This window comes from Artibeus jamaicensis, unplaced genomic scaffold, assembly GCF_021234435.1.
Source record: "Artibeus jamaicensis isolate MK-2021 breed Jamaican fruit bat unplaced genomic scaffold, CSHL_Jam_final contig_558, whole genome shotgun sequence".
Lineage (NCBI taxonomy): Eukaryota > Metazoa > Chordata > Mammalia > Chiroptera > Phyllostomidae > Artibeus > Artibeus jamaicensis.
Window position 1 is genome coordinate 4,527,794 of NW_026521886.1, and position 22,084 is coordinate 4,549,877.

General features: G+C 42.6%; 1 protein-coding gene across 8 annotated transcripts in view; it reads left to right on the forward strand.

Moving 5' to 3' along the window:
* Positions 1–17,791: 17,791 nt before the first annotated feature.
* Positions 17,792–22,084, forward strand: part of MGLL (monoglyceride lipase) — a 201,363-nt gene continuing 197,070 nt past the window's right edge. For 2 of the 8 annotated variants that reach the window (XM_053670314.1, XM_053670315.1), the window contains exons 1-2: positions 18,669–18,749; positions 19,198–19,342. In XM_053670314.1, coding sequence (XP_053526289.1) covers positions 18,737–18,749; positions 19,198–19,342 — 158 coding nt within the window. In that variant the 5' untranslated portion in view covers positions 18,669–18,736. Of the gene's footprint in view, positions 18,002–18,579; positions 18,750–19,197; positions 19,343–22,084 lie in introns of those variants that run through there. The other 6 variants (XM_053670313.1, XM_053670311.1, XM_053670318.1 and 3 more) reach the window with 6 other exon arrangements.

The window sequence follows — 22,084 nt, forward strand, 5'->3', positions numbered from 1 at the left end:
GGATTACAGTCTAAGAACTCTGAAACCCCAGTACATAAGAACCTACACACTCCAAATTCCTATCAGCATAATTGACAATAGTGAAGTGATGGAAGCAACCTAAGTGTTTATCAGTAAATGAATGGTTCAAAAACTGTGGTACATTTACACAATGGAATACTACATAGCAGAAAGAAGGAAAGAGCTCCTACCCTTTGTGACAGCATGTATGGAACTGGAGAGTATTATGCTAAGTGAAATAAGCCAGGTGGCGAAAGACAAATACCATATGGTCTCACTTCTGAGTGGAACCTAATCAACAAAACAAACAAGCAAGCAAAATATAATCAGACACATTGAAATTAAGAACAATCTTACAGTAACCAGAGGGGAGGTGGGAGAGGATAATGGGGGTATGAGCGGAAGGGTTTTCAGGAACAACTATAAAGGACAACTGGACAAAACCCAGGGGGAGTGGAATCTGGGGAGAAATGTGGGGATGACTGAGGAAGAGGGAGTGATTTTGGGGGTTAAATGCAGACATCTGTACTTGAATAACAACAAAAATAATTTTAAAAAAACTATTTTTGTTGCACTTTTAAGGGCTCCCTGTACAACACTTTTGCTGTAGCAGTTGGTGTAGCAATTTCTGAGAAAGAAATTAGTCTCTGGTAGTTTTCCTCTGTTTTTTGTTTTTCTGTTTCTGAATCATCAGCTACAGTATAGCACACTTCACCCCCTGTTGCCACCCTGTGCATGTGCACACATACTTGGAGACTTAAATATGCCAACTTCTTATTTTGACATAATTCATATTTCTCAGCCTTCCCACTGCTGAATATTCTCCAGGCTTATCTAAAGAGATTGCTCAGTGTTACTCTACTCACAGCTCGCTTTTTCTCTTTCTGTAGACTTCTCTACAGTGTGCACCTCAATTCTCAGTCCTGTGTCTCTAACCGTCTTTCAATTTGCTAGGAATTTTCCCAATAGCTCTGGTAGGTTAAGTCAATAGAGTAAGTTGTATCTGTCAAGATTCTTTGATTGTAATTAATGAAAATCAAATATGGCTGATTTGAGCCAAAAGGGACTTTATTTGAGCTCTGTTGGATTGCTCATAGAGTGCACTTGTCTGCAGACCAGGCTTGAAAACAACAGCATAGGACCCAGAACATACACCAGACCTCAAGTTCTCCCACAGCCCTAACATGTAACCACCTTGCCAGGCAAGCAGGGCACTAAGTAAGAGCCTCCCTGTGCCTTCCATCCCATGTGCTCTGCTCAAGAGTCAGCCAGGGAGAATCCAATAGCTTTCCTTAGGCTCTGAGCCACCCCTGAGCCCATTGTTAGAAAACAGAAAGTCTTGCCTGGTGGTCAAAAATCAAATCAGAGAAAGCAAATATCCACAGAGACCTTTCCAGGATTTGAAAGAAAATCTGACACAAGCCTGTGGCAGAGTGTAGGTAAAAAATCCCAAACATCCCAATTCCTGGTTTTCCATTGCTTTTCATACCTGAAACACTCAGAATCCACTCAAAATGAAAGGAAATGAAAGTAGTACTGGAGATGCAAAAATAGAGGCTCAGACTCTTGTTCTAACTCAAATTTCATCATCCACTTACTGTGCAGCCTTGAGCAAGTCACCTCACCTCTCTGGTCTCTGTTGCTTCATCTACAAAATGCTCACTTTAGACTACATGAAGTGTAAGACACCTTCCAATTGTGGAATTCTCCCCAGGACTTGACAATTTTGCTTCATGTACAAACAAATGTACACTTAACATTGTATAAAGTAACATGATCTCATAAGACACAGGTTATCCTGTGTGTGGTATTTAGAAAGGCAATTTGAAGGGGAGAGTCTATGGCTGTTTTACAAATAATCATAATAATATAACTCACACATAAAGAATTGCTGTATTTCAAGCATTGTTTTGAGTACTTTAATATATTAATTCATATAGTTATCACCCTAGTACTATGATATAAATACTACCATCACTTTGGTGGGTGTAACCCACCACTGCTACTTGCTAGCAGAGTTCACTTTATTTGCACTTACATTTAACCCCAGTGGAATATTTTTCAGCACATATAACCTTTTTTTTTTAACTATTCATTTATCTTTAGAGGGGAAGGGAAGGAGAGAGGGAGAGAAACATCAATGTATGGTTATTACCTTTCGTGCCTCCCCTCCTGGCACTGGCCTGCAGGGAACCGGCCTGCAACCCAGGCATGTGCCCTGACTGGGAATCAAACCACGATCCTCTGGTTTGCAGGCCTTCAATCCACTGAGCTACACCAGCCAGGGCAGCACGTATAACCTTAAACTGCTCCATTAACCAGGTTAGTCAGTGAAAGAATGTTTCCTTTACCAATAAGTGATTGGGTCTAACTACTAATTGCTGACATTCTGGATTTGCCAATAGCATTTAAAGAAGGTGCTATGTGAGTGGGAACCTGTGTTTTTATCTTTGTAAATTTGATTGTATTTAATGGCCTTTTCCAGTAGTCCTGGTCCTGGTACCTGACTACACAGCAAAAACAACCACCCACAGAGTGACTGATTCTGAGAGCTTGAAGGACCCTGGAAGACTATCTGGGCTAGTCCTTTTCCTGATCAACAGAAAGGTGAAGCCCTGAAAGGAAGTATCAGCTGGCATGGAAGGAGCCCAATCCAAGAAGTTCTCCCTCAGGGTGGGAGGGGGGTTGGCATGCACATGCTCACCTTTCCCTTCAGCTACCACCCTCTGCATGTCTCCAACCCTGGTTATGGTCACCCCACTGACATTATGGCTTTGACAGATCAATATCTCACATAATCTGTTATTTATTTAATCTCCTCCTTTAAATCAACCCATGTTTTACACTTCAACTAATTTATTTTTAAAAGTTTCTTTAAGTAGAAAATGAGCCCTGACCAGGTGACTCAGTTGGTTGGAGCATCACCCAGTACACCAAAAGGTTACAGGTTCGATTCCCTGTCAGGGAACAGACCTATGTTGCAGTTTAAATCCCAGGTCAGGGTATTTATGGGAGACAGCTGATTGATGTATCTCTCTCACACTAATGTTTCTCTCTCTCTCTCTCTCTCTCTCTTAATCTCTCTCTCTCTCTGTCTCTCTCTCTCTCCCCTCCCCATTTCTTCTCTCTCCAAAATCAGTAAAAACACATTCTAGGTGATAATTTAGTGTATTTTTTATTTTTATTTTTGAATTATACTTTATTGATTACCTTATTATAGTTCTCCTCATTTTTTCCCCTGTCCATCTAGCACTCCCTACTTCCTCAGGTAATTCCTCCACCCTTGTTCAAGTCCATGGGTCATGCGTATAAGTTCTTTGGCTATTCCCTTTCCTATACTGAACTTTACATCTCCATGGCTATTCTGTAACTACCTATTTGTACTTCTTAATCCCCTCATCTCTTCACCCATTCCCTAACACCTCCTCTCATCTAAAACCCTCTCGATATCCATGATTCTGTTTCTGTTCTTCTTTTTTGCTTAGTTTGGTTTTTAGATGCAGTTGTTGATAGGTATGTATTTATTGCCATTTTATTATTCAAAATTTTAATTTTTTTTACTTACATAAGTTCCTTTAACATTTAATATAATAATGATTTGGTGATGATGAACTCCTTTAGTATTGTCTGGAAAGCTCTTTATCTGCCCTTCAGTTCTAAATGGTAGCTCTGCTGGGTGAAGCAATCTTGGCTGTAGGTCCCTGCTATTCATCACTTTGAATATTTCTTGCCAATCCCTTCTAGCCAGCAAAGTTTCTTTTGAGAAATCAGCTGACAGTTTTATGGAAACTCCCCAGTAGGTAACTAACTGCTTTTCTCTTGCTGCTTTTAAGGTACTCTTTTTTATTTTTAAACATTGGCATTTTAATTATGATGTGTCTTGCTGTGGGCCTCTTTGCATTCATCTTGTTTGGAACTCTTCGTGCTTCCTGGAACTGCATGTCTTTTCCTTCACCAAACTAAGCGTTCTTTCATTATTTTTTCAAATATTTTCAATTTCTTCTTTCTCTTCTCCTTCTGGCACCCCTATGATGTGAATTCTTGAAGTTATTCCAGAGGCTGCTTATAATATCCTCATTTTTTTCATTCTTTTTTCTTCTTTTTGTTCTGATTGCTTGTTTTTGTTTCCTTACATTTCAGATCATTGATTTGATTCTTAGCTCCATCCACTCTATTAGTTCCCTGTAAATTATTCTTTATTTTAATTGGTGTAAACCTTATTTCTGACTAGATCTTTTTCATGCTGCTGAGGTCTTTACTAAGTTCCTTGAGCATCCTTAGACCAGTGTTTTGAACTCTGCATCTGATAAACTGCTTATCTCCATTTTGTTTAGTTCTTTGTTGGGGGGTTTAATCTGTTTTTTTTTTCATTTGGGCCATGTTTCTTTGTTTCCTAGTTTTGGCAGCCTCCCTGTATTTGTTTCTATGTATTAGGTAGAGCACCTAATGATTCTCTGTCTTGGTAGTGTGGCCTAATGTATTAGGTTTCCTGTAAGGGCCAGTGACATAGTCTCCCCTGTCACTGAAGCTGGGTACTTGAGGGGTACCCTTCAAATGGGTTGAGTATACCTTCTTCTCATAGTTGCACCTTGATTTCTGTTGGCAGGTAAATGAGAGGAATTTACTCAGGCCAGTCAGCTGTAAGGACTGGCTGCAACCACTGACCTTCAACTTCTTCCCTCCATGGAGGATCAGCTGTGCAGTGGCAGGGTGGAGGTGATCCAATAAGATTTGCAGCTGTCCAATAGGTGTGCAGGCTCTGAGATTTCCTGGGTAGTGCAAACCAAATCAGCCTCTACCTGTGTTCTTCCTGGGGCCACCCTGTGTGAGCTATAAAGCAATCTGAGAAGGCTGTTACTTGTGCTGGGCTTGGAGATTCCCAGGCAAAGCCAAGTTTTTAATCCAGTCTGGCTGCTGCTAGTGCTGGGCCTGGGACCACTTAGCAAGAATTATGGGGCCTGGGAGCTCAATGAGATCAGCTGTTGTTTGCTTGACAGGATTTAGGAAGTTGTGAACATGAGCCAAGACCAGCCATTCATGGAAAAGTCTCTGTTAACAGCTTGGGATGGCCCATAATTTGGGTGGAACAAAGTCTTAGGGGATCTCAATATAGGGCAAACACTGTTAGCCAGGTTTATGGAGTCTCAGAAATGGTACTTGCCTGCCAGCTCTTGGCTCTGTGGAGGAAGGGTTCAGAAAAAGGACAAATGGCCTCTGCCCACCTTTCTGTTTGGGACAAAGCTGTCAGACACAGCTCCCAACTGTATACCACTGGAGCCTTTCAAGCTGCTACTCCAGTGGTGGAGCTCAGAAAGAGTGAGTCTGAGTAATCTATGTGTGAGTTGTCTAAAGGGAACTTCTCGGGACTCCAGAAGTTTCTTCCGCCAACTCAGTCTGTGCTGGTTTTTGCAGCCAGAAATTATGGGGATTTATATTCATGGCACTGGAACCCTAAGCTGGTTGGGGGGACCTGGTATGGGGCTGGGACTCTTTGCTCCCAAGATATCCCTCCAGAAATTTTATCCACTGCATGTGGATGTGGGACCAGCCCATTCTGCATCTGTGCCACTCCTACCAGTTTGGATTGATGTGGCTTCTTTAATTTTGTAGTTGTCAGACTGCCATTCAACTCAATTTCTGACAGTTCTGAGTGATGATTGTTCTAAATTTTAGTTGTAATTTTGATGTAGTTGTGCAAAGAGGCAACCTGTGTTTACCTATGTTGTCATCTTGCCTGAAGTACCCAAGATTGGTTCTCAAAAAATCTCTTTTAAATAGAAAATGGACACTTGCTACAAATTTAAGGTAACTCTGCAAATAAATAAATGATAACAAAACTATTTGGTTTATATCTAGTGACACATGGTCACCTTAATTTAACAGGGAGATGAGCAAGTGGAGAATATTACAGATCCATAAACCCCAATGAAGGCTTTGCCTTTTACTCATTAGGAAGGTGAAAGAAAAAATTTTCTCACTGTGAAGCTGAGTGTGATTTAATTCCCTGGACACTGGACACCTGCATTGTCTTCACCAGCAACCTCAATCCACACACCAGTATGCAGGAAAAGAGAGAATACAGCAGGTAGACAAATGGGGCTCAAGGGTGGGTTTTGCCACTTCTGCATGTGTTGACTTGGGCAAGAATGTGGACAAGTACAGTTTACTCAGCTGTAAAATTCCAGGTTAGAGCCTATCCACAGAGTCCACTGATGATGATATCAGCACTGTCATCAGCACATATTAATTTACTTCCCTGTTTTGTTTCTTTTTTAAATTTTATTTAGTTATTTTTCAAGTACAGTTTTTTGTCTATTTTATCCATCCCAGCCTCCCCCGCCCCTTGCTCCCCACCTCCCTCCCATTTCCACCCCCCTTAGTTCTCGTCTCTGTGTCCTTCCTATTTGTTCCTCCAAATCCATCCCCCCTTTTCCCCTTAACTTCCCTTCCTTCTCCCCTCTGGTCACTATCCCCTTGTTCTCTATTTCAGTGTCTGTTTTTTTTTTCTGCTTGCTTGTTTTGTTGTTTAGCTTCCTGTTAAAGGTGAGATCATATGGTATTTGTCTTTCAGCACCTGGCCTATTTCACTCAGCATAATGCTTTCCAGTTCCAACCATGTTGTTGCAAAAGGTAGTAGCTCCTTCTTTCTTTCTGCAGCATAGAATTCCATTGTGTATATGTACCACAATTTTTTGATCCATTCATTTACTGATGGGCACCTAGGTTGCTTCCAACTCTTGGCTATTGTAAATTGTGCTGCTATGAACATTGTGGTGCATAGGTTCTTTGAGATTGATGTTTTAGGATTCTTAGGATATAATCCTAGCAGTGGAATTGCTGGGTCAAAAGGCAGGTTGATTTTGATTTTTCTGAGAAAACTCCATAGTGTTTTCCATAATGGTTGTACCAGTCTGCAATCCCACCAACAGTGAACTAAGGACCCCTTTTCCCCACAACCTCTCCAACATTTGTTGTTTGTTGCTTTGTTTGTGATAGCCATCCTGACTGGTATAAAGTGGTATCTCATTGTGGTTTTAATTTGCATCTCTCTGATAGCTAACGATATTGAGCATCTCATCATGTGTCTCTGAATGTTCTGTATGTCCTCCTTGGAGAAGTGCCTGTTCAAGTCCTTTTCCCATTTTTTAATTGGGTTGGGTGTCTTAGAGTGGAGTCGTGTAAGTTCTTTGTATATTTTAGAGATTAAACCTTTGTCTGAGGTATCATTGGCAAATATGTTTTCCCATACAGTTGGTTGTCTTGCTAATTTAATACTGTTTTGTTTAGCCATGCAGAAGCTTTTTATTTTGATGAGATCTCATTTGTTTATTCTTTCCTTTACATTCCTTACTCTAGGGGACATATCGGTAAAGAAGTTGCTGAGTGAAATATCAGACATTTTCTTGCCAATGTTCTCCTCTAGGATTTTAATGGTGTCACGACTTACATTTAAGTCTTTTATCCACCTTGAATTTATTTTGGTGTATGGTGTAAGTCTGTGCTCAAGTTTCATTTTTTTGCACGTAGCTGTCCAGTTCTCCCAACACCATTTGTTGAAGAGGCTATCTTTACTCCATTTTATGTTACTGCCCCCTTTGTCGAATATTAATTGACTGTAGAGGGTTGGGTTGATTTCTGGGCTCTCTGTTGTGTTCCACTGGTCTATGTGCCTGTGTTTATGCCAGTACCAGGCTGTTTTGATTACAGTGGCCTTGTAATACAGTTTGATATCAGGTATTGTGATCCCCCCTACTTTGTTCTTCTTTCTCAAAAGTGCAGCTGCTATTCGGGCTCGTTTATGGTTCCATATAAATTTTTGAAGTGTTTGTTCTATGTCTGTGAAATATGCCATTGGTACTTTAATAGGTATTGCATTGAATCCGTATATTGCTTGGGGTAGTATGGACATTTTGATGATGTTAATTCTTCCAATCCATGAACAAGGTATATGTTTCCATTTGTTTGTGTCTTCCTTGATTTCGTTCTTCAGGGCTGTGTAGTTTTCTGCATACAGGTGTTTTACCTCCTTAGTTAGGTTTATTCACAGATATTTTATTTTTCTTTTTGCTATATCAAATGGGATTTTTTCTTGATTCCTGCTTCTGCTGATTCACTGTTGGTATACAAAAATGCCTTTGATTTCTGGATATTGACTTTGTAACCAGCTGTTTTGCCAAACTCATTAATTAGTTTGAGCAGTTTTTGGGTAGAGTCTATAGGATTTTCCATGTATACTATCATGTCATCTGCAAACAGTGACAGTTTTGCTTCCTCCTTTCCTATTTGGTTGCCTTTTATTTCCTTTTCTTGCCTGATCGCTGTGGCTAAAACTTCCAATACTATATTGAATAGAAGTGGTGAAAGTGGACAACCTTGTCTTGTTCCTGATCTTAGTGGAAAAGCTTTTAGTTTTTTCCCATTGAGTATGATATTGGCTGTAGGTCTCTCATATATGGCCTTTATTATTTTGAGAAATGCTCCCTGTATTCCCACTTTGCTGAGTGTTTTTATCATAAATGGGTGTTGTACCTTATCAAAAGCTTTTTCCACATCTATTGATATGATCATGTGATTTTTCTTTGCTTTTGTTTATGTGATGTATTACATTTACTAATTTGCGAATATTGAACCATCCTTGCATCCCTGGGATGAATCCCACTTGATCATGGTGTATGATCTTTTTGATATATTGTTGGATGCGATTTGCCAATATTTTGTTGAGGATTTTAGCATCTATATTCATCAGCAATATTGGCCTGAAGTTTTCTTTCTGTGTTGTGTCTCTATCTTGTTTTGGAATTAAGATGATGCTGGCTTCATAAAAAGAATTTGGGAGTTTTCCATCCTTCTGGATTTTTTTGGAATAGTCTGTGGAGAATAGGGGTTAGCTCTTCCTTAAATGCTTTGTAGAATTCTCCTGTGAACCCATCTGGTCCGGGGCTTTTGTGTGATGGGAGTTTTTTGATTACTGCTTCAATTTCTTTTGCTGTTATTGGTGTATTGAGATTTTCTGCTTCATTTTCACTGAGTTTTGGAAGATTGTATTTTTCTAGAAATGTGTCCATTTCCCCTAGGTTTTCAAATTTCTTGGCATACAGATCTTCATAGTAATTTCTTACAATCCCTTCTATTTCTGTGGTATCAGTTGTAATCTCTCCTCTTTCATTTCTGATTGTGTTTATTTGTGTCCGTTCCCTTCTTTTCTTGATGAGCCTACTTAAAGGATTGTGTATTTTGTTTATCTTCTCAAAGAACCAACTCCTGGATTCATTGATCCTTAAAATGGTGCTTTTAGTTTTTATGTCATTTAATTCTGCTTTAATCTTGGTTATTTCCTTCCTTCTGCTTGCTCTGGGCTGTCTTTGTTGTTGTTCCTGGAGTTCTTGCAGGCGTAGGGTTAGGTTGTTTGTTTGAAATGTTTCTATCTTCTTTAGATAGGCCTGTATTGCTATAAACTTCCCTCTCAGGACTGCCTTGGCTGTGTCCCATAAGTTTTGGGTTGTTGTGAGATCATTTTCATTTGTTTCCAGAAACGTTTTGATTTCTTCCCTAATTTCATTCTTGACTCATTGGTTGTTTAATAGCATACCATTCAGTCTCCTTGATTTTGGGTGCTTTGTTTTTTTTCCTTCGGGGTTGGTTTCCAATTTCAATCCCTTGTGGTCAGAGAAGATGCTTGGTATGATTTCAATTTTCTTGAATTTTTTGCGGCTCGTGTTGTGTCCTATCTTGTGGTCTATCTTTGAAAATGTTCCATGTGCATTTGAAAACAATGTGTATTTAGCTTCTTTGGGATTAAGAGTTCTATATATATCAGTTAAGTCCATTTCATCTAGGGTGTTGTTTAATGCCACAATATCTTTGTTGATAATTTGTTTGGAAGATCTGTCCATTTTTGATAGTGGGGTGTTCAAATCCCCTACTATAATTGTGTTGCTGTCAATATCTTTCTTGAAGTCCTCTAAGATTTTCTTGATATATTTGGGTGCTCCTATGTTGGGTGCATATATGTTTATGATGTTAATGTCTTCTTGGTGGATTCTTCCCTTGAGTATAATGAAATGACCTTCTGGGTCTCTCTTTATGGCCCTTTTTTTTTTAAGTCTATTTTGTCTGATATGAGAATTGCTACCCCAGCTTTTTTTTCTTGTCCGTTTGCTTGGAAAACTTGTTTCCAGCCTTTCACTTTTAGTCTGTGATGGTGTTTTGTCCTGAGATGGGTCTCTTGTAGGCAGCATAGGTGTGGGTCATGCTTTCTTATCCATTGAGCTATTCTGTGTCTTTTGATTGGAGCATTTAACCCATTTACGTTTAAGGTTATTATTGATAGGTACTTATTCATTGCCATTTTTGTACCTGTGTTCCTCTCTGTCTCCCTCTTATCCTTCCTTCCCTTAAAGCAGTCCTTTTAGCATTTGTTGTAGAGCTGGTTTGGTGGAGGCATATTCTTTTAGGCTTCTTTTGTCTTGGAAGCTCTTTATTTGGCCTTCCATCTTGATTGACAGCCTTGCTGGGTAAAGTGGCCTTGGTTGTAGGCCTCTGGTTCTCATTACTTGGAATATTTCTTGCCATTCTCTTCTTACTTGGAGTGTTTCCATTGAGAAGTCAGTAGCTAACCTTATTGGGGCTCCCTTGTATGTTATTTCTTTTTTCTCCCTTGCTGCCTTTAAGATTCTCTCTTTGTCTTGGAATTTTGGCATTTTTGATGATGATGTGTCTTGAAGTGGGCCTCCTTGGGTTCCACTTGGTTGGGACTCTCTGTGATTCCTGGATTTGTGAGATTTTTTCTCTTATCAAATTAGGGAAATTTTCTCTCATTACTCATTCAAATACATTTTCTATCCCTTGTTCTTCTTCTTCTCCTTCTGGTATTCCTATTATTTGGATATTATTACGTTTCATATTGTCTTGCATTTCTCTTAATCCCTCAACATTCTTTCTGAGCCTCTTTTCATTTTCTTGCTCTTTCTGTGAGATGCTTTCTACCTTGTCCTCCAACTCACTAATCCTATCTCCCGCTTCATCTATCCTACTTTGGAAACTTTCTACTGTGTACTTCAATTCGGAATTGTATTCTTCATTTCCTCTTGTCTCTTGCTGATAGTTTCCATTTCCTTTTTGATGTTGCTGTAGTTTGCAGAGAGATCATTATAGGTCCCCTGTAGTTTCTGGTAGTTCACTGTGAGCTCTTTGAACTTCGTAATAACCAGTGCTTTGAATTCACTATCTGATAGTTGATCAGCGTCTATTTCATCTAACATTCTTTCTGAAGTTTCTGGTTTTTCTTTCATTTGGGGATTGTTTCTTTGTCTTCCCATTGTTTGAGACTCTTCTTGTTAGTCTCTGCTTCTAAAATTTATCTGTTCTGAAACCCTGGTTTTATGGCGTGAATTTCTGTGGTATGATCCTTGTGAAGTTCAGTGGTGCAGACTCCTTGAAGTTTCTTGATGTTCTTCATCTCCACCTACTCTCACGCTGGTCCCTGCGTTGGTCGCCTACCACTGCTGAATGTCCTGGCTCTAGTAGCTGCCTCCTCAAGCACCCAGGCCCGTTACTAAGTGGCACAGAGGCTGGGAATGTCCTGGCTTCTGTATCTGGCTCTCTCTGCCGCCCAGGGCCATCACAGGGGTTTGGAGTGTCTCGGTTTCCGTACCTGACTCCCCGGCATCTAGTCCTGTCTCTATGGCAGTGGCACAGAGGCTTAGAATGTCCCAACTCTCGTACCTGATTCCCCAGTGTCCAGTCCCTTCGCTATCGCAGCGGCACCGGGGCTGAGAACGTCCCAGTTCCTGTAGAGGGCTCCTCTGTTGCCCAGGGCCATCACAGGGGTTTGGAGTGTCCCGGCTTCCCTACCTGACTCTCTGGCATCCAGTCCTGTCGCTATGGCAGCAGCACAGGAGCTGAGAACTTCCCGGCTCCCATAGCTGGCTCCTCTGTTGCGTCACAGGGGTTTGGAAAGTCCTGGCTTCCGTACCTGACTCCCCGGTGTCCAGTCCCGTCACTATGGCAGCGGCACAGGAGCTGAGAATGTCCCGGTTCCTGTAGCTGGCTCCTCAGGGCCCAGGCCTGTGTCTATGGTGGCGTCACAGGGGCCTTTGGTGTCCCAGCTCCTGCAACTGACCCTTCCGTTGCCCAGACCGGTAGCTATGGCATCAGCACAAGGGCCGAGAATGTCCCCGCTCCAGTTCCTGACTCCTCTGTCTCCCAGGACCGTCACAAGGGCTTGGAGTGTCCAGCTCCCATACCCGACTCCCCGGCTCCCAGGCCTGTTGCTCTGACAGCAGCACTGGGGCCGCGTGAGACCCAGCTCCAGTAGCTGACTCTGCCGCTGTCTGGTGTTTCAGCATCGGTCACAATCTCTGGTCTTTTAATTTCATAAATGCTGGGTAACTGATGGTTTATTGTGCTGTTTCTCTATAGATCTGCCAGGATTTTCACCCATGAGTACAGGAGCTAGTATCAGCTCCATCTTACTCCGTCGCCATCTTCCCAGCATCCCCTGTTTTGTTTCTAAATGATGTAACTTCTGTGGGAACCACACTAAAATGATTCAAAATTCACAGTTTTGTCTTTCCTGCATGACTTTTAGAGGTTAAGGAAAGGCAGGAAGTTGCCCTTGACACACCGGCCTTTTGGTACAATTGCCTCCAATGACTTTTACAACTGTGCCCTTATGGAAAAGTTAAGTGGAGGAATGAATTAACTCTCAGTAACTTTTCTGCACCCACTCACATTTTAGAACTTATTTTTTAATTTAATACCCAGCCGTTCTTTCTCCACTGTGAGCACTAGTGGACACCCCCAAATCTCCTATGTAGGAAGGATCTACAAAGAAGAAACTCAAGAGTACATGGGAACAATAAGAAAAAGGGGCTAAGGCAGAAATGACCTTGGGGTGGGGGGGAATTATAAACATATTTCAATAAGACAAAATAACATACCCTAACACAACAACATTAAGAATATTTCTTGACATTTTTAGTCACAGTATTTGGTGCATTCTATTAATTTGTCCTTTTTGTCATTTGTAGATTCTTTTTTGTAGAGAGTATATGGTCCAAAGGTTTTTCCCCCTTCTCTTTCCATCCAAATTATCAGCAATTTAAAAAAATATTTAGAGTTTGTACTTTGAATCCTTCCTGCCAGGTCCTGCAGTGATTATGGAGAAAGGATAACTTGAAGCTGTAAAATGACAAATGTAATGGTGACCTGCTGCATCAGTTAACTATTGCTGCATAAGAAGCCACCCCAAAACTGAATGGCTTAGCACAACAACAAGTTCCTTAGTTCATGATGCTGTGGGTCAGCAGAATGGGGTTGGGCTCAGCTTCATGGTTCTTTCAGTCTCAAGTGGATGCCTTCAGGCATCTGCCAGGAACTGCAGGTCAGCAGAATGTATGGAAGTTGGCTTCTTGTCTGCTAGGGAGCCTCAGTTCCCTTCACATGTCTCATCATCCTCATGCGTCAGTCATTGCTCCATCAAGCTGGTTCATGTAGCAGAGGGAAATGAGAGCAAGAGGAACTATGTCAGTCCTTTGATGCCTAGCTTTAGATGCCATTTCCACCACATTCTATTGCCCAGGGCAAGTCACTAGGCCAATGCAGATTCAAGACAGTAGACTCCATCCCTTGATGGAAAGAGTTGCAAAAGAACAAAACAAATGACACAGGGACAGAGAGGCCATTCACTAAGGTCATTGATACAACAAACCTCAGAGAAACTCTGGAAGGCCACATAAGAACCTGCAGGGCTGGTTGCTTCTGTGGACAGGATCCAGGGCACAGAATGGGAAGGAGGCTCACAATTCATTGTTAACTTTTTAGTTCTCATTGGAATTTTGAACATATGTATACATTACTTTAACTTAATAATAGAGAGATTTTATTGCATCCTACCTACCAGGTGCCAGGCATTGTGCTAGGTAATTAACCTGTGCGTGCTATAGAGGCGTAAAGAGGGTACATCAACTGTTCAAGATTGTGGAGTTGCAGTTAACAGAGCCAGGATTTGAATGAAGGCTGTCTGGCTTCAAAATCCATAAACTTTGCCAACATGCTCTACTGCTTCCTATTCATAGAAAATGTCTTGAAGAGGTGTCAAATTGCTGTTGCCACTTATTTTTCACTCACTTTACAACTCAGAGCAGGTTGTCTTCTGCCCTGATTAATCCAAGAACTGGATTCTCCCCAACATCACAAGTACCTCCTTGTTATTAAATCTGTGGGACACATCTTGGCCCTCTTGTTTGACTTCTAGACAGCATTAGACTTTGTTGGTCCTTTTTCTTACAGCACGCTGTGCCTTTGGATTACTGAAATTATTCTTTCCAGATCTCCTCATTGGTCTCCATCACCTTTGAAAACTCATCTCCTTCTTCTTTTCCTCCTTCCCCTTGTCCTCACAAGGATCCCTTCTAGGCCTATTTCTTCCTTCAGTTCACATGTTGTGGGCAATCTAACTCATTCCCAATAGGTGATTGACATCAATCACCTATTACTTCCCAATTTTCATCTCCATCCTTAATCTCACACTGCACCTGCTACTTCCCACCAAGTCTCTACTTGGATGTCCCAGAGATCTCAAAAAGTCTAGAATTACATGTCACACCCTGCCCACTATCATCAAAACTTACCCTCCCCTTCCTGTTCCAACCCAGCAAAGCAAACCAAAAACCCAAGGATTAGCTTTTTGGATGTGGGCATAGCAGAGAGGCAGACAAGCAGATGCAGATATCACCTGAAGAGGGCAGCCTCCACCCAGCCACAGTGCAGACCAATGCCAGGCACAAAAAAGGTGTCCCCTTCTTGCCAGGCCTTTGTCCTTTCAGAGGAAATTCAGAAACCAGCACTGTTACATAAAATGTCCTGATTTTTAAATGTTGACTATTGATTCAAATATTTTGAAAGCATTGCTTAGGCCAAGCTAAACCTCCTGCTAGCAAGATTCAGTATAAAGGTTGCCAAGCCACACATCTACATGCATACTCTCCTGGGATGAAGGTACCCTCTCCCACAGATATTTCTAGGCCAACTCCTATGTCCCCAGCCTGACTTCTTTCTTTGGTTACAGACCCAAAAATTCATTCTCCTCTATAAGCACTTTATACTCAACATGGTTGACACCATGACACAGAGTGACCATACCCCTCTGTAATTTAAGAAAAGCTAGGAATCTGGATTTGCATGCAAAATCACCAATTTTTAAAATTCACATTAAAATGTTATCAGGCAAATAGTACTTTCTCTCTTGGATCAGATTTGACATCATGGCCACCAAGCTGCCACCCTGATTTAGTGTGAGCTGGCTGCCCCCCCAGGGGTATGCTGAATACCTGTGGACATGGTCTCAATTGATCTTGGCCAAGGTCTGGAGGAATAGCTGTACTTTCCTGTGTCTAGCAAGGAGACAGGCCAGCCAGGTACTGTAACTCTGAAAAGTCATACAGTCAGTGAAGCACTAAAATAAATAGCCAAACTTCTGCATCTGCGTAGGCAGAGGGGATGTGCTTGTCCCTATTACTCTTACTAAGTACAACTAAAAGTCCTAGACATTATATTTAAAAAGACATAGGGAGACTCTGAAAGTTAGAGAGAAAAGGCAGACCAGTCTGGGAAGCTGGAAATCAACAAACAATGTGGTGGTGAGTCCCTGAGTTTTATGTTGCCTCATATATTCCAGACTTGGGGTTGAACCCAGAAATGCCATGGGGACAGACCAGAGACTACCCAACAAAAGCCTTCTATTTCCAGCCAAAGGACCAGGAGAGAGAAAGCTGAACAAGACAGAAATTTTTCAGATATTAACCTTTCTACACCAGTCAAACATCACGGGACCCTTACCCACATGGGTTGAATGGGAGACCTATGTTTCTACCTCTACCTGGAAGAAACGAGGCAGCCCCCTACCCTCACCCAGTTGCCCAATTCCAGTACTAGAGCAGAGGAAACTAGCTAAAACATACGGTTTAAGTGAGAGCCAGAGTCTTATAACAAAACAAAACAAAAAAATGTCCAGGTTCCAACAGAAAATCACACATCTGATAAGAACCAGAGAGATCTAAACTTGAATTTAAAAAAATGAATAGACACCAACAGAAAGAGCAGAGATTTTATAACAGCTATGATAACAATGCTTTAGTGAGCAATTGTGAATGTGCCTGAAACTAAGAAAAAATAGGAAATCTCAGCCGAGGAAGAGAAAATCTAAAGGTGACCCAAGTGAAAATTTTAGAAGTGAAAAATGCAATAACTAAATTAAAAGCTTAGTGGAAGGGTTCTAAATCAGAATGGTGGGGACAGAGGAAAGAATCAGTAAACTGGAAGATAGGACACTAGAAATAACCTACTGGACAACAGAGAGAACATAAATGGGGGGAAATGAAAAGAGCCTCAAGGAGTCATGATGAAAGTCCTAACATCCATAGCATTAGAGTTCAAAAGGGCAAGAGACAAGATGGTAGGTCTGAAAAAGTACTTGAAGAAATAGTGGTGGAAATGTTCTAAGCTGTTTCTCAAAGGCTTTTTTTTTTAATTTCTTAAATTAGTTCACAGGCTCTAAGCCTGGGCCTCCCCACACAGTGTGATATTGAGCCAGCCGTTTCTGAAGGACAACAGTTCTTTTCAACACTGCTATGGTGTAACATTTTTTTGTGAAAGAAGGAAGGCAACAAAGGCCTGCTAAGGTCAGTGTGAGCAGGGGACATGTGTCACACTCCATGGGGATATAAGTAATGTTACTCCTGAGTTGCAGGCAATGAGATTAACGCTCACGGGGCAAATATGAGCCCAGGTAATCTGGACCCTAAATCCAGTGTTCCTTCTTATAACTCTTCAAGCTACATTGCCAATTGTCCTGGACAGTTTTCAAGCCTTTCCCTGGCCAGTATAGATGCACCAGAGATTTTTTGGGGGGCCTGACTCCTGGGGAATAGGGAGGTTTGCTGGGGATGGGGGTGGAGGAAGAAGGCCTGCACCAGACTGCCTCTTCTGTACTTCCTAGGGATTTGCACACCCCCACACATACCAACTTTTTATTTATATATCACACTGTGTGTGACTCTGTGTGGGTGTGAGTGTGCCTGTATGTATGTGTGTGTGATATGAGTGTGCCCATATGTGTGTGACATGTGTGTATGCCCGGATTTGTATATGTGTATATCTATGTGGAGTGTCTCTGAGTGTATGTCTCTCTGCATTCATGTTCCTCTCTATGTGTCTATGTGGGTTTGTGTGTCTCTGTGGATGTCATGTGTCTGTCTTTGTGTATGTGCTGTCTGTGTGTGGTGTGTTCTATGTCTGTGTCTGTAGGTGTATAGTGCACACACCTCTGTATCTGTGGGGAGGTCTGTGTGCATCAGATATCTGTGTATCTCAGTGCACCATTAGTGTGTGTATGTGTGTCCCAATGTGTTGCCTGTGCCTGTACTGTGTTCTGTGTTTGTGAGTTTGTGTGTGCATGCACATGTGTTATCTGTATACACAGAGCTTGTGTGTGGTAGTGTGTCCCTATATGTGTGGGTCTGCGTGCCTGCATGGTGTGTGTGCGTGTGCCCATGGGTTTGGCATATCCACACGCTGAGGCTTCTGAGAGTCTAGCTTCTTTCAGGGACCTGTGGCAGTCCCCCAGAGGCTACCCTGGGGCGTGGAAGCCCAGGAGGCAGGCAGAAGGAGCCTGTGTGTGAGTTCAGGGGTTGCGTCCCAGCTCCTTCCCAAGGGCCAGGCACACGTGGGTCCTGGGCGCCGCCTCCCTGCTCCGCCTGCCAGTCTCTGGTGTCCCCACCCACCGCCAGCCACCCCCACCGCAAGCCTGACCAGGGATAAACTGGCGGCTCTGTCACCGCACCCTGTAGCTACGGAGCCGGAGCCCGGCGGCACACAGCTCAGCCCAACCCTGACCCGCTGCAGACTAGGACCCCCAGCCTTTGGAACTCGAAAGCGGCGCTCGTGGCTCCGGTAACTGCCTCCCGGTCCTCGCCCCAGACTACAAGTGCCGTCACCAAGGGTGGGAGCAGCTTCGGGGGCCCTGGTCCGCGGGGCGTGGGCTCCTACACTCCCTTGTGCGCGCGTGTGTGTGCACGATTGTGCACGAGCTGGTATATATATATATATATATATATATATATATATATATATATATATATATATATATGTGCGCGCGCGCACTCCTCGCTCCCTCCCACCAGTCCCCAAACCAACTTGTCCGCATCAACTCCACTGCCCAGACCCCGGAGACCCCGCGCAGAGACCAGGGTGAAGTCTCCAGGTTTTCCCCGTGGCATTTCCAGTGACAACTGCTGGACTCCATTCCCTGCAATGTCGCATACTGGCAGGAAACAAAGTTTTTCAGGAGGCACGGGGGTGACTTTATTTCGGGGACACTCTTGTGTGCTTGTGCGAGCTGCCTTGGTGTGCGTGCTGCCCCGATGTGAGCTGAGCATTTTCCCAGTTTCTCCAGCAGTGGATGCTGGGTTCTCTGCCCCTCCCTTTTCCAAGCTCCTTTGGCGATTTGCTTAGGAAAAGTGATGACTCGAAGTAGAGCTTGTCAGTGAGAGCTAGAAGCAAGCTGCCGGGTTCAGCACCCCTAGCGCCCAAAAGGCAGGATTTGGGGGCAGGGCGCTGGGAAGGCGACAGTGGCTCCCAGTGCTTGATACCGCTCCGCGGGGATGAGGGATCAGCCTTTATCTGTCTGGCTCTGATTCTCCAGGCTGTCGTGGTTGTGGAATGCAAAAACCAGGACATGATGGAAACAGGTCCGTCCACTAGGCATCTTTGGAATTTTGGGCAGAAGGAATTAACGGGAACATCGTCATCTCATTATTGTGTCCCCTTGAAACTTCCTGGTGAATGTGAAGATGGCTGGGTCTTCTTGCAGCTGGGTCTTTATACCCACAGAGCTAACTATAATTTCCACTTGATTACAGCTAAAATAGTCTTTAAGATGAAGTTTCCTGAAAGGATTTAAAATAAACACAGATGGGAAGGGGGAAAAGCTGTAATGAGGCACTTACAAAATAAAGTGAGTATTTTCTTAAGAACAAATGGGACTTTTCAGTGTTGAAGAAATTGAAAGAAATATATGTACTTGTTTAACCTTCGAAATGGAGGTTTTTTAAAACTACTTAAAAATGTTACTGGCAAGGCTTTCCTCTCTGTTTTTGCCATGTTGCTGATTTGGAATATGTCCTTTTTTCTTCCAAGAACTTGGAGATCCTTTCAGAATGCCAGAGGAAAGTTCTCCCAGGAGGACTCCACAGAGTGTTCCATATCAGGACCTGCCTCATTTGGTCAATGCTGATGGACAGTACCTCTTCTGCAGGTACTGGAAACCCACTGGCACTCCCAAGTAAGTCTCTCCCAGATGCTGGGAGCCTTCACACCTGCCTCTCCTCTCTATGTAGCCTCTCCTGTGAGGGTGCTGTCTCCATGATATGCTTTACATGCCACTTTAACATTAGATTCAGCTATGCTAACAAAGCTGAGATTTGTACTTTATCTTCTTTTTAAGTTAAGAAGTAGGAGTTCTATTTTCATTATAACTAGGATAGGCATTCTACCGTATGGCAGTTTTCAAGAATTCCACATGACTTTATTTTTTGTACTGGAGTTGATTTCCTGTTGTACAAGCATTTCTTTAAAATTAAACCCAACAATTACAGAAAACCACCTAAACAGATAAGAAAGTTAAAATTATAGTTATACATAGTAACCTTTGTTCTCTTTTCCTGTTGGTTTGTGAGCTTCAGAAAGTGTCATACTTTAACTGGGAAGCAAGAGGTCTGGGTATTTCCTTCCGATTTCTTGCCAGCTCAGTTACTTTGTACATTTTCCATCCAGGGTTGTCTTACTATTAGAAGCAGACATTGAGACTATACATAATAAGACAGCTGGTCTCATTCTGCTCTTCTTCTCTTGTATGAGACAGAGACAACCCTGCTTGTTTGTGTTGTACAGGGAAGGAAATTATTTGTGGTAACCAATCAGCCTAGTGATGAATGGTTTCCATGCCATGGACATTTTACCTGCTTCTTCCTAAGCCTCTTGTTTCCTATGGGACATAATATGGTGAGATTATATCTTCCTTTGTGTTTCAGTAATCACCTAACCATAGCACAATTATAAAATATCTCTATCTTCAACAAGGTGTACAATTCAGGTAAATGCACATTAAAAAATCAGAGCTATGAACTTTTTAAAGATCTGCCTTAAACTTATAGCTTCAAGGAAGCTATACAAACTGGCTATCATAATGGGCTAATAGTTCCTAACAGTTCTGGAAATATCTTTCTTAAAGACTTTCTCTAGAGAAGAGTGAATATGCCCATATATGCATGTGTGTCAGATGGAGGGAGTGTTGTCAAGCATTATCTTTATGCTCCATTCTGATATATTCTCTACTTTGACCTAACTGGATGTAGAATTACATGTTTTGGGTTTAATTTCTAAAAACTTAGTGGTAACTGGTGAGTTATTTTTCAGTATAAAAAAGAGTACAAAGAACTGAAAGTAGTTTTTAATGTCCAAGTCTCAGACTTTGGGGGCTTTCTTGGTTGAAATGGGAGGTTGTCCTAGTTCGGGGTCAGTGAAAAACAGAAGGCCCTAAGTCTTCAAATGGAGACAGAGTGGTGGGTGAGTGGGTCAGGAAAGGCTGGCTGGCTATGAGTAGTTTTCACAGTCTCCATGCTGATGCTGCATTGTGGTGAGCTCCCTGCTGCTTCACTTTTGTTCGGGTCAGAGATGGCAACCCAGTTGGAAGTCAGTGTTTATAGTGGGACAGGTACTGATAGAAATATAGAATTGGGTGGACAAGTGGAGGAAATTGGGCCTTGGGCTTTAGAGGAGAAGTGTGGCTAGGGTAGTCAGGTGACAGCCAAATTCATAGAGGCAGTATCTAACACAGGTGGTCTGGTCTGAGGTCGAGAGCCCACCCTTAACCCACTCCCCTAAGAACTCCTTCTCTATTCCCTAGAGATGATGAAGATCAATAAACCCACTTTTGGGGTTGGGAGTTTCCGTATGTCAGGGATCTTTAAAACATTTCACAACCAGCCCAGACCAAAGAGAAAGTTCTGGTGGCCTCTTGCAGTGACAGATGTTAACCATGTGCTTCCTGCTTATTAGGGATGGCTAGGGGGTACTGGAGGAGAGATCATGGCAGCTAGAACGGTGGATAGGCAGTGGGGGCCTCAGGTCAGAGATTTATGACAACTGATACAAAGTGCTTCCATATCTTAATAACTGAGTCCAGCTGGTCTGTTCCAGCTGCTGGGTAGATTGCCCTCTTGCATGGTCTAGGACAGGGGTGTCAAACTCATTTTAGCTGGGGGTCACATCAGCTTCATGGTTGCCTTCAAAGGGCTGAAGTAATTTTAGGACTGTATAAATGTAACTATTCTTTGACTGTTAAGGAGTTGAAATTACATTCGGCAGTTTGAAGACAACCTCGAGGCTGATGTGGCCCTGGTGAAAATGAGTTTGACAACCCTAGTCTAGGATATCTCTGCTACTGCATTTCAACATTTCTGCCTGCTGCTTTTAGTGGGGAGAAGACTGAAAGTCACCACTGGCTGCAGCCTATTTCCTCCAGGGACTGTCTTCCAGGCTTCTCCTATCTAGTTCAACTAAGGGTCTTCCCTGCTCTACCATGCATGGGAGGAAAGCAGGCAAATGTCACCTTCTCTCTCCTTGTTCACTCTGTTCCTTTTTAAAATCTTTCTCACAAGGTCCTTGGGACCTCAGAAGCCACCCAGGGGCTGTCTTACACATAGGGGTCTGTGTCTGCCTCCCTTAATTGGCACTGGTTTGGTCAAGAAGTTGCCTCCAGCTCCTTGGGCCTGCCCAGAACACTGCCAGAATATCCTGCCCTTAGAGGACATGCTGAGCTCCAAGACCAGGTAGCTCAGAGCAATACTAGGTCACAGGTGTCAGCCATAGCTGGGAAACAGGCTTAAGTTGCTTATGGGAACAAATTATGGCTTTGTAAATGCCAGCCTCCTCATACCAGATCCTGAAAAAGAGGCGAGTATTTCTTGGAATAGTCATTACAATGTATGTCCAAGCACAATGCTGTTTTAAATATAGCAGGCTA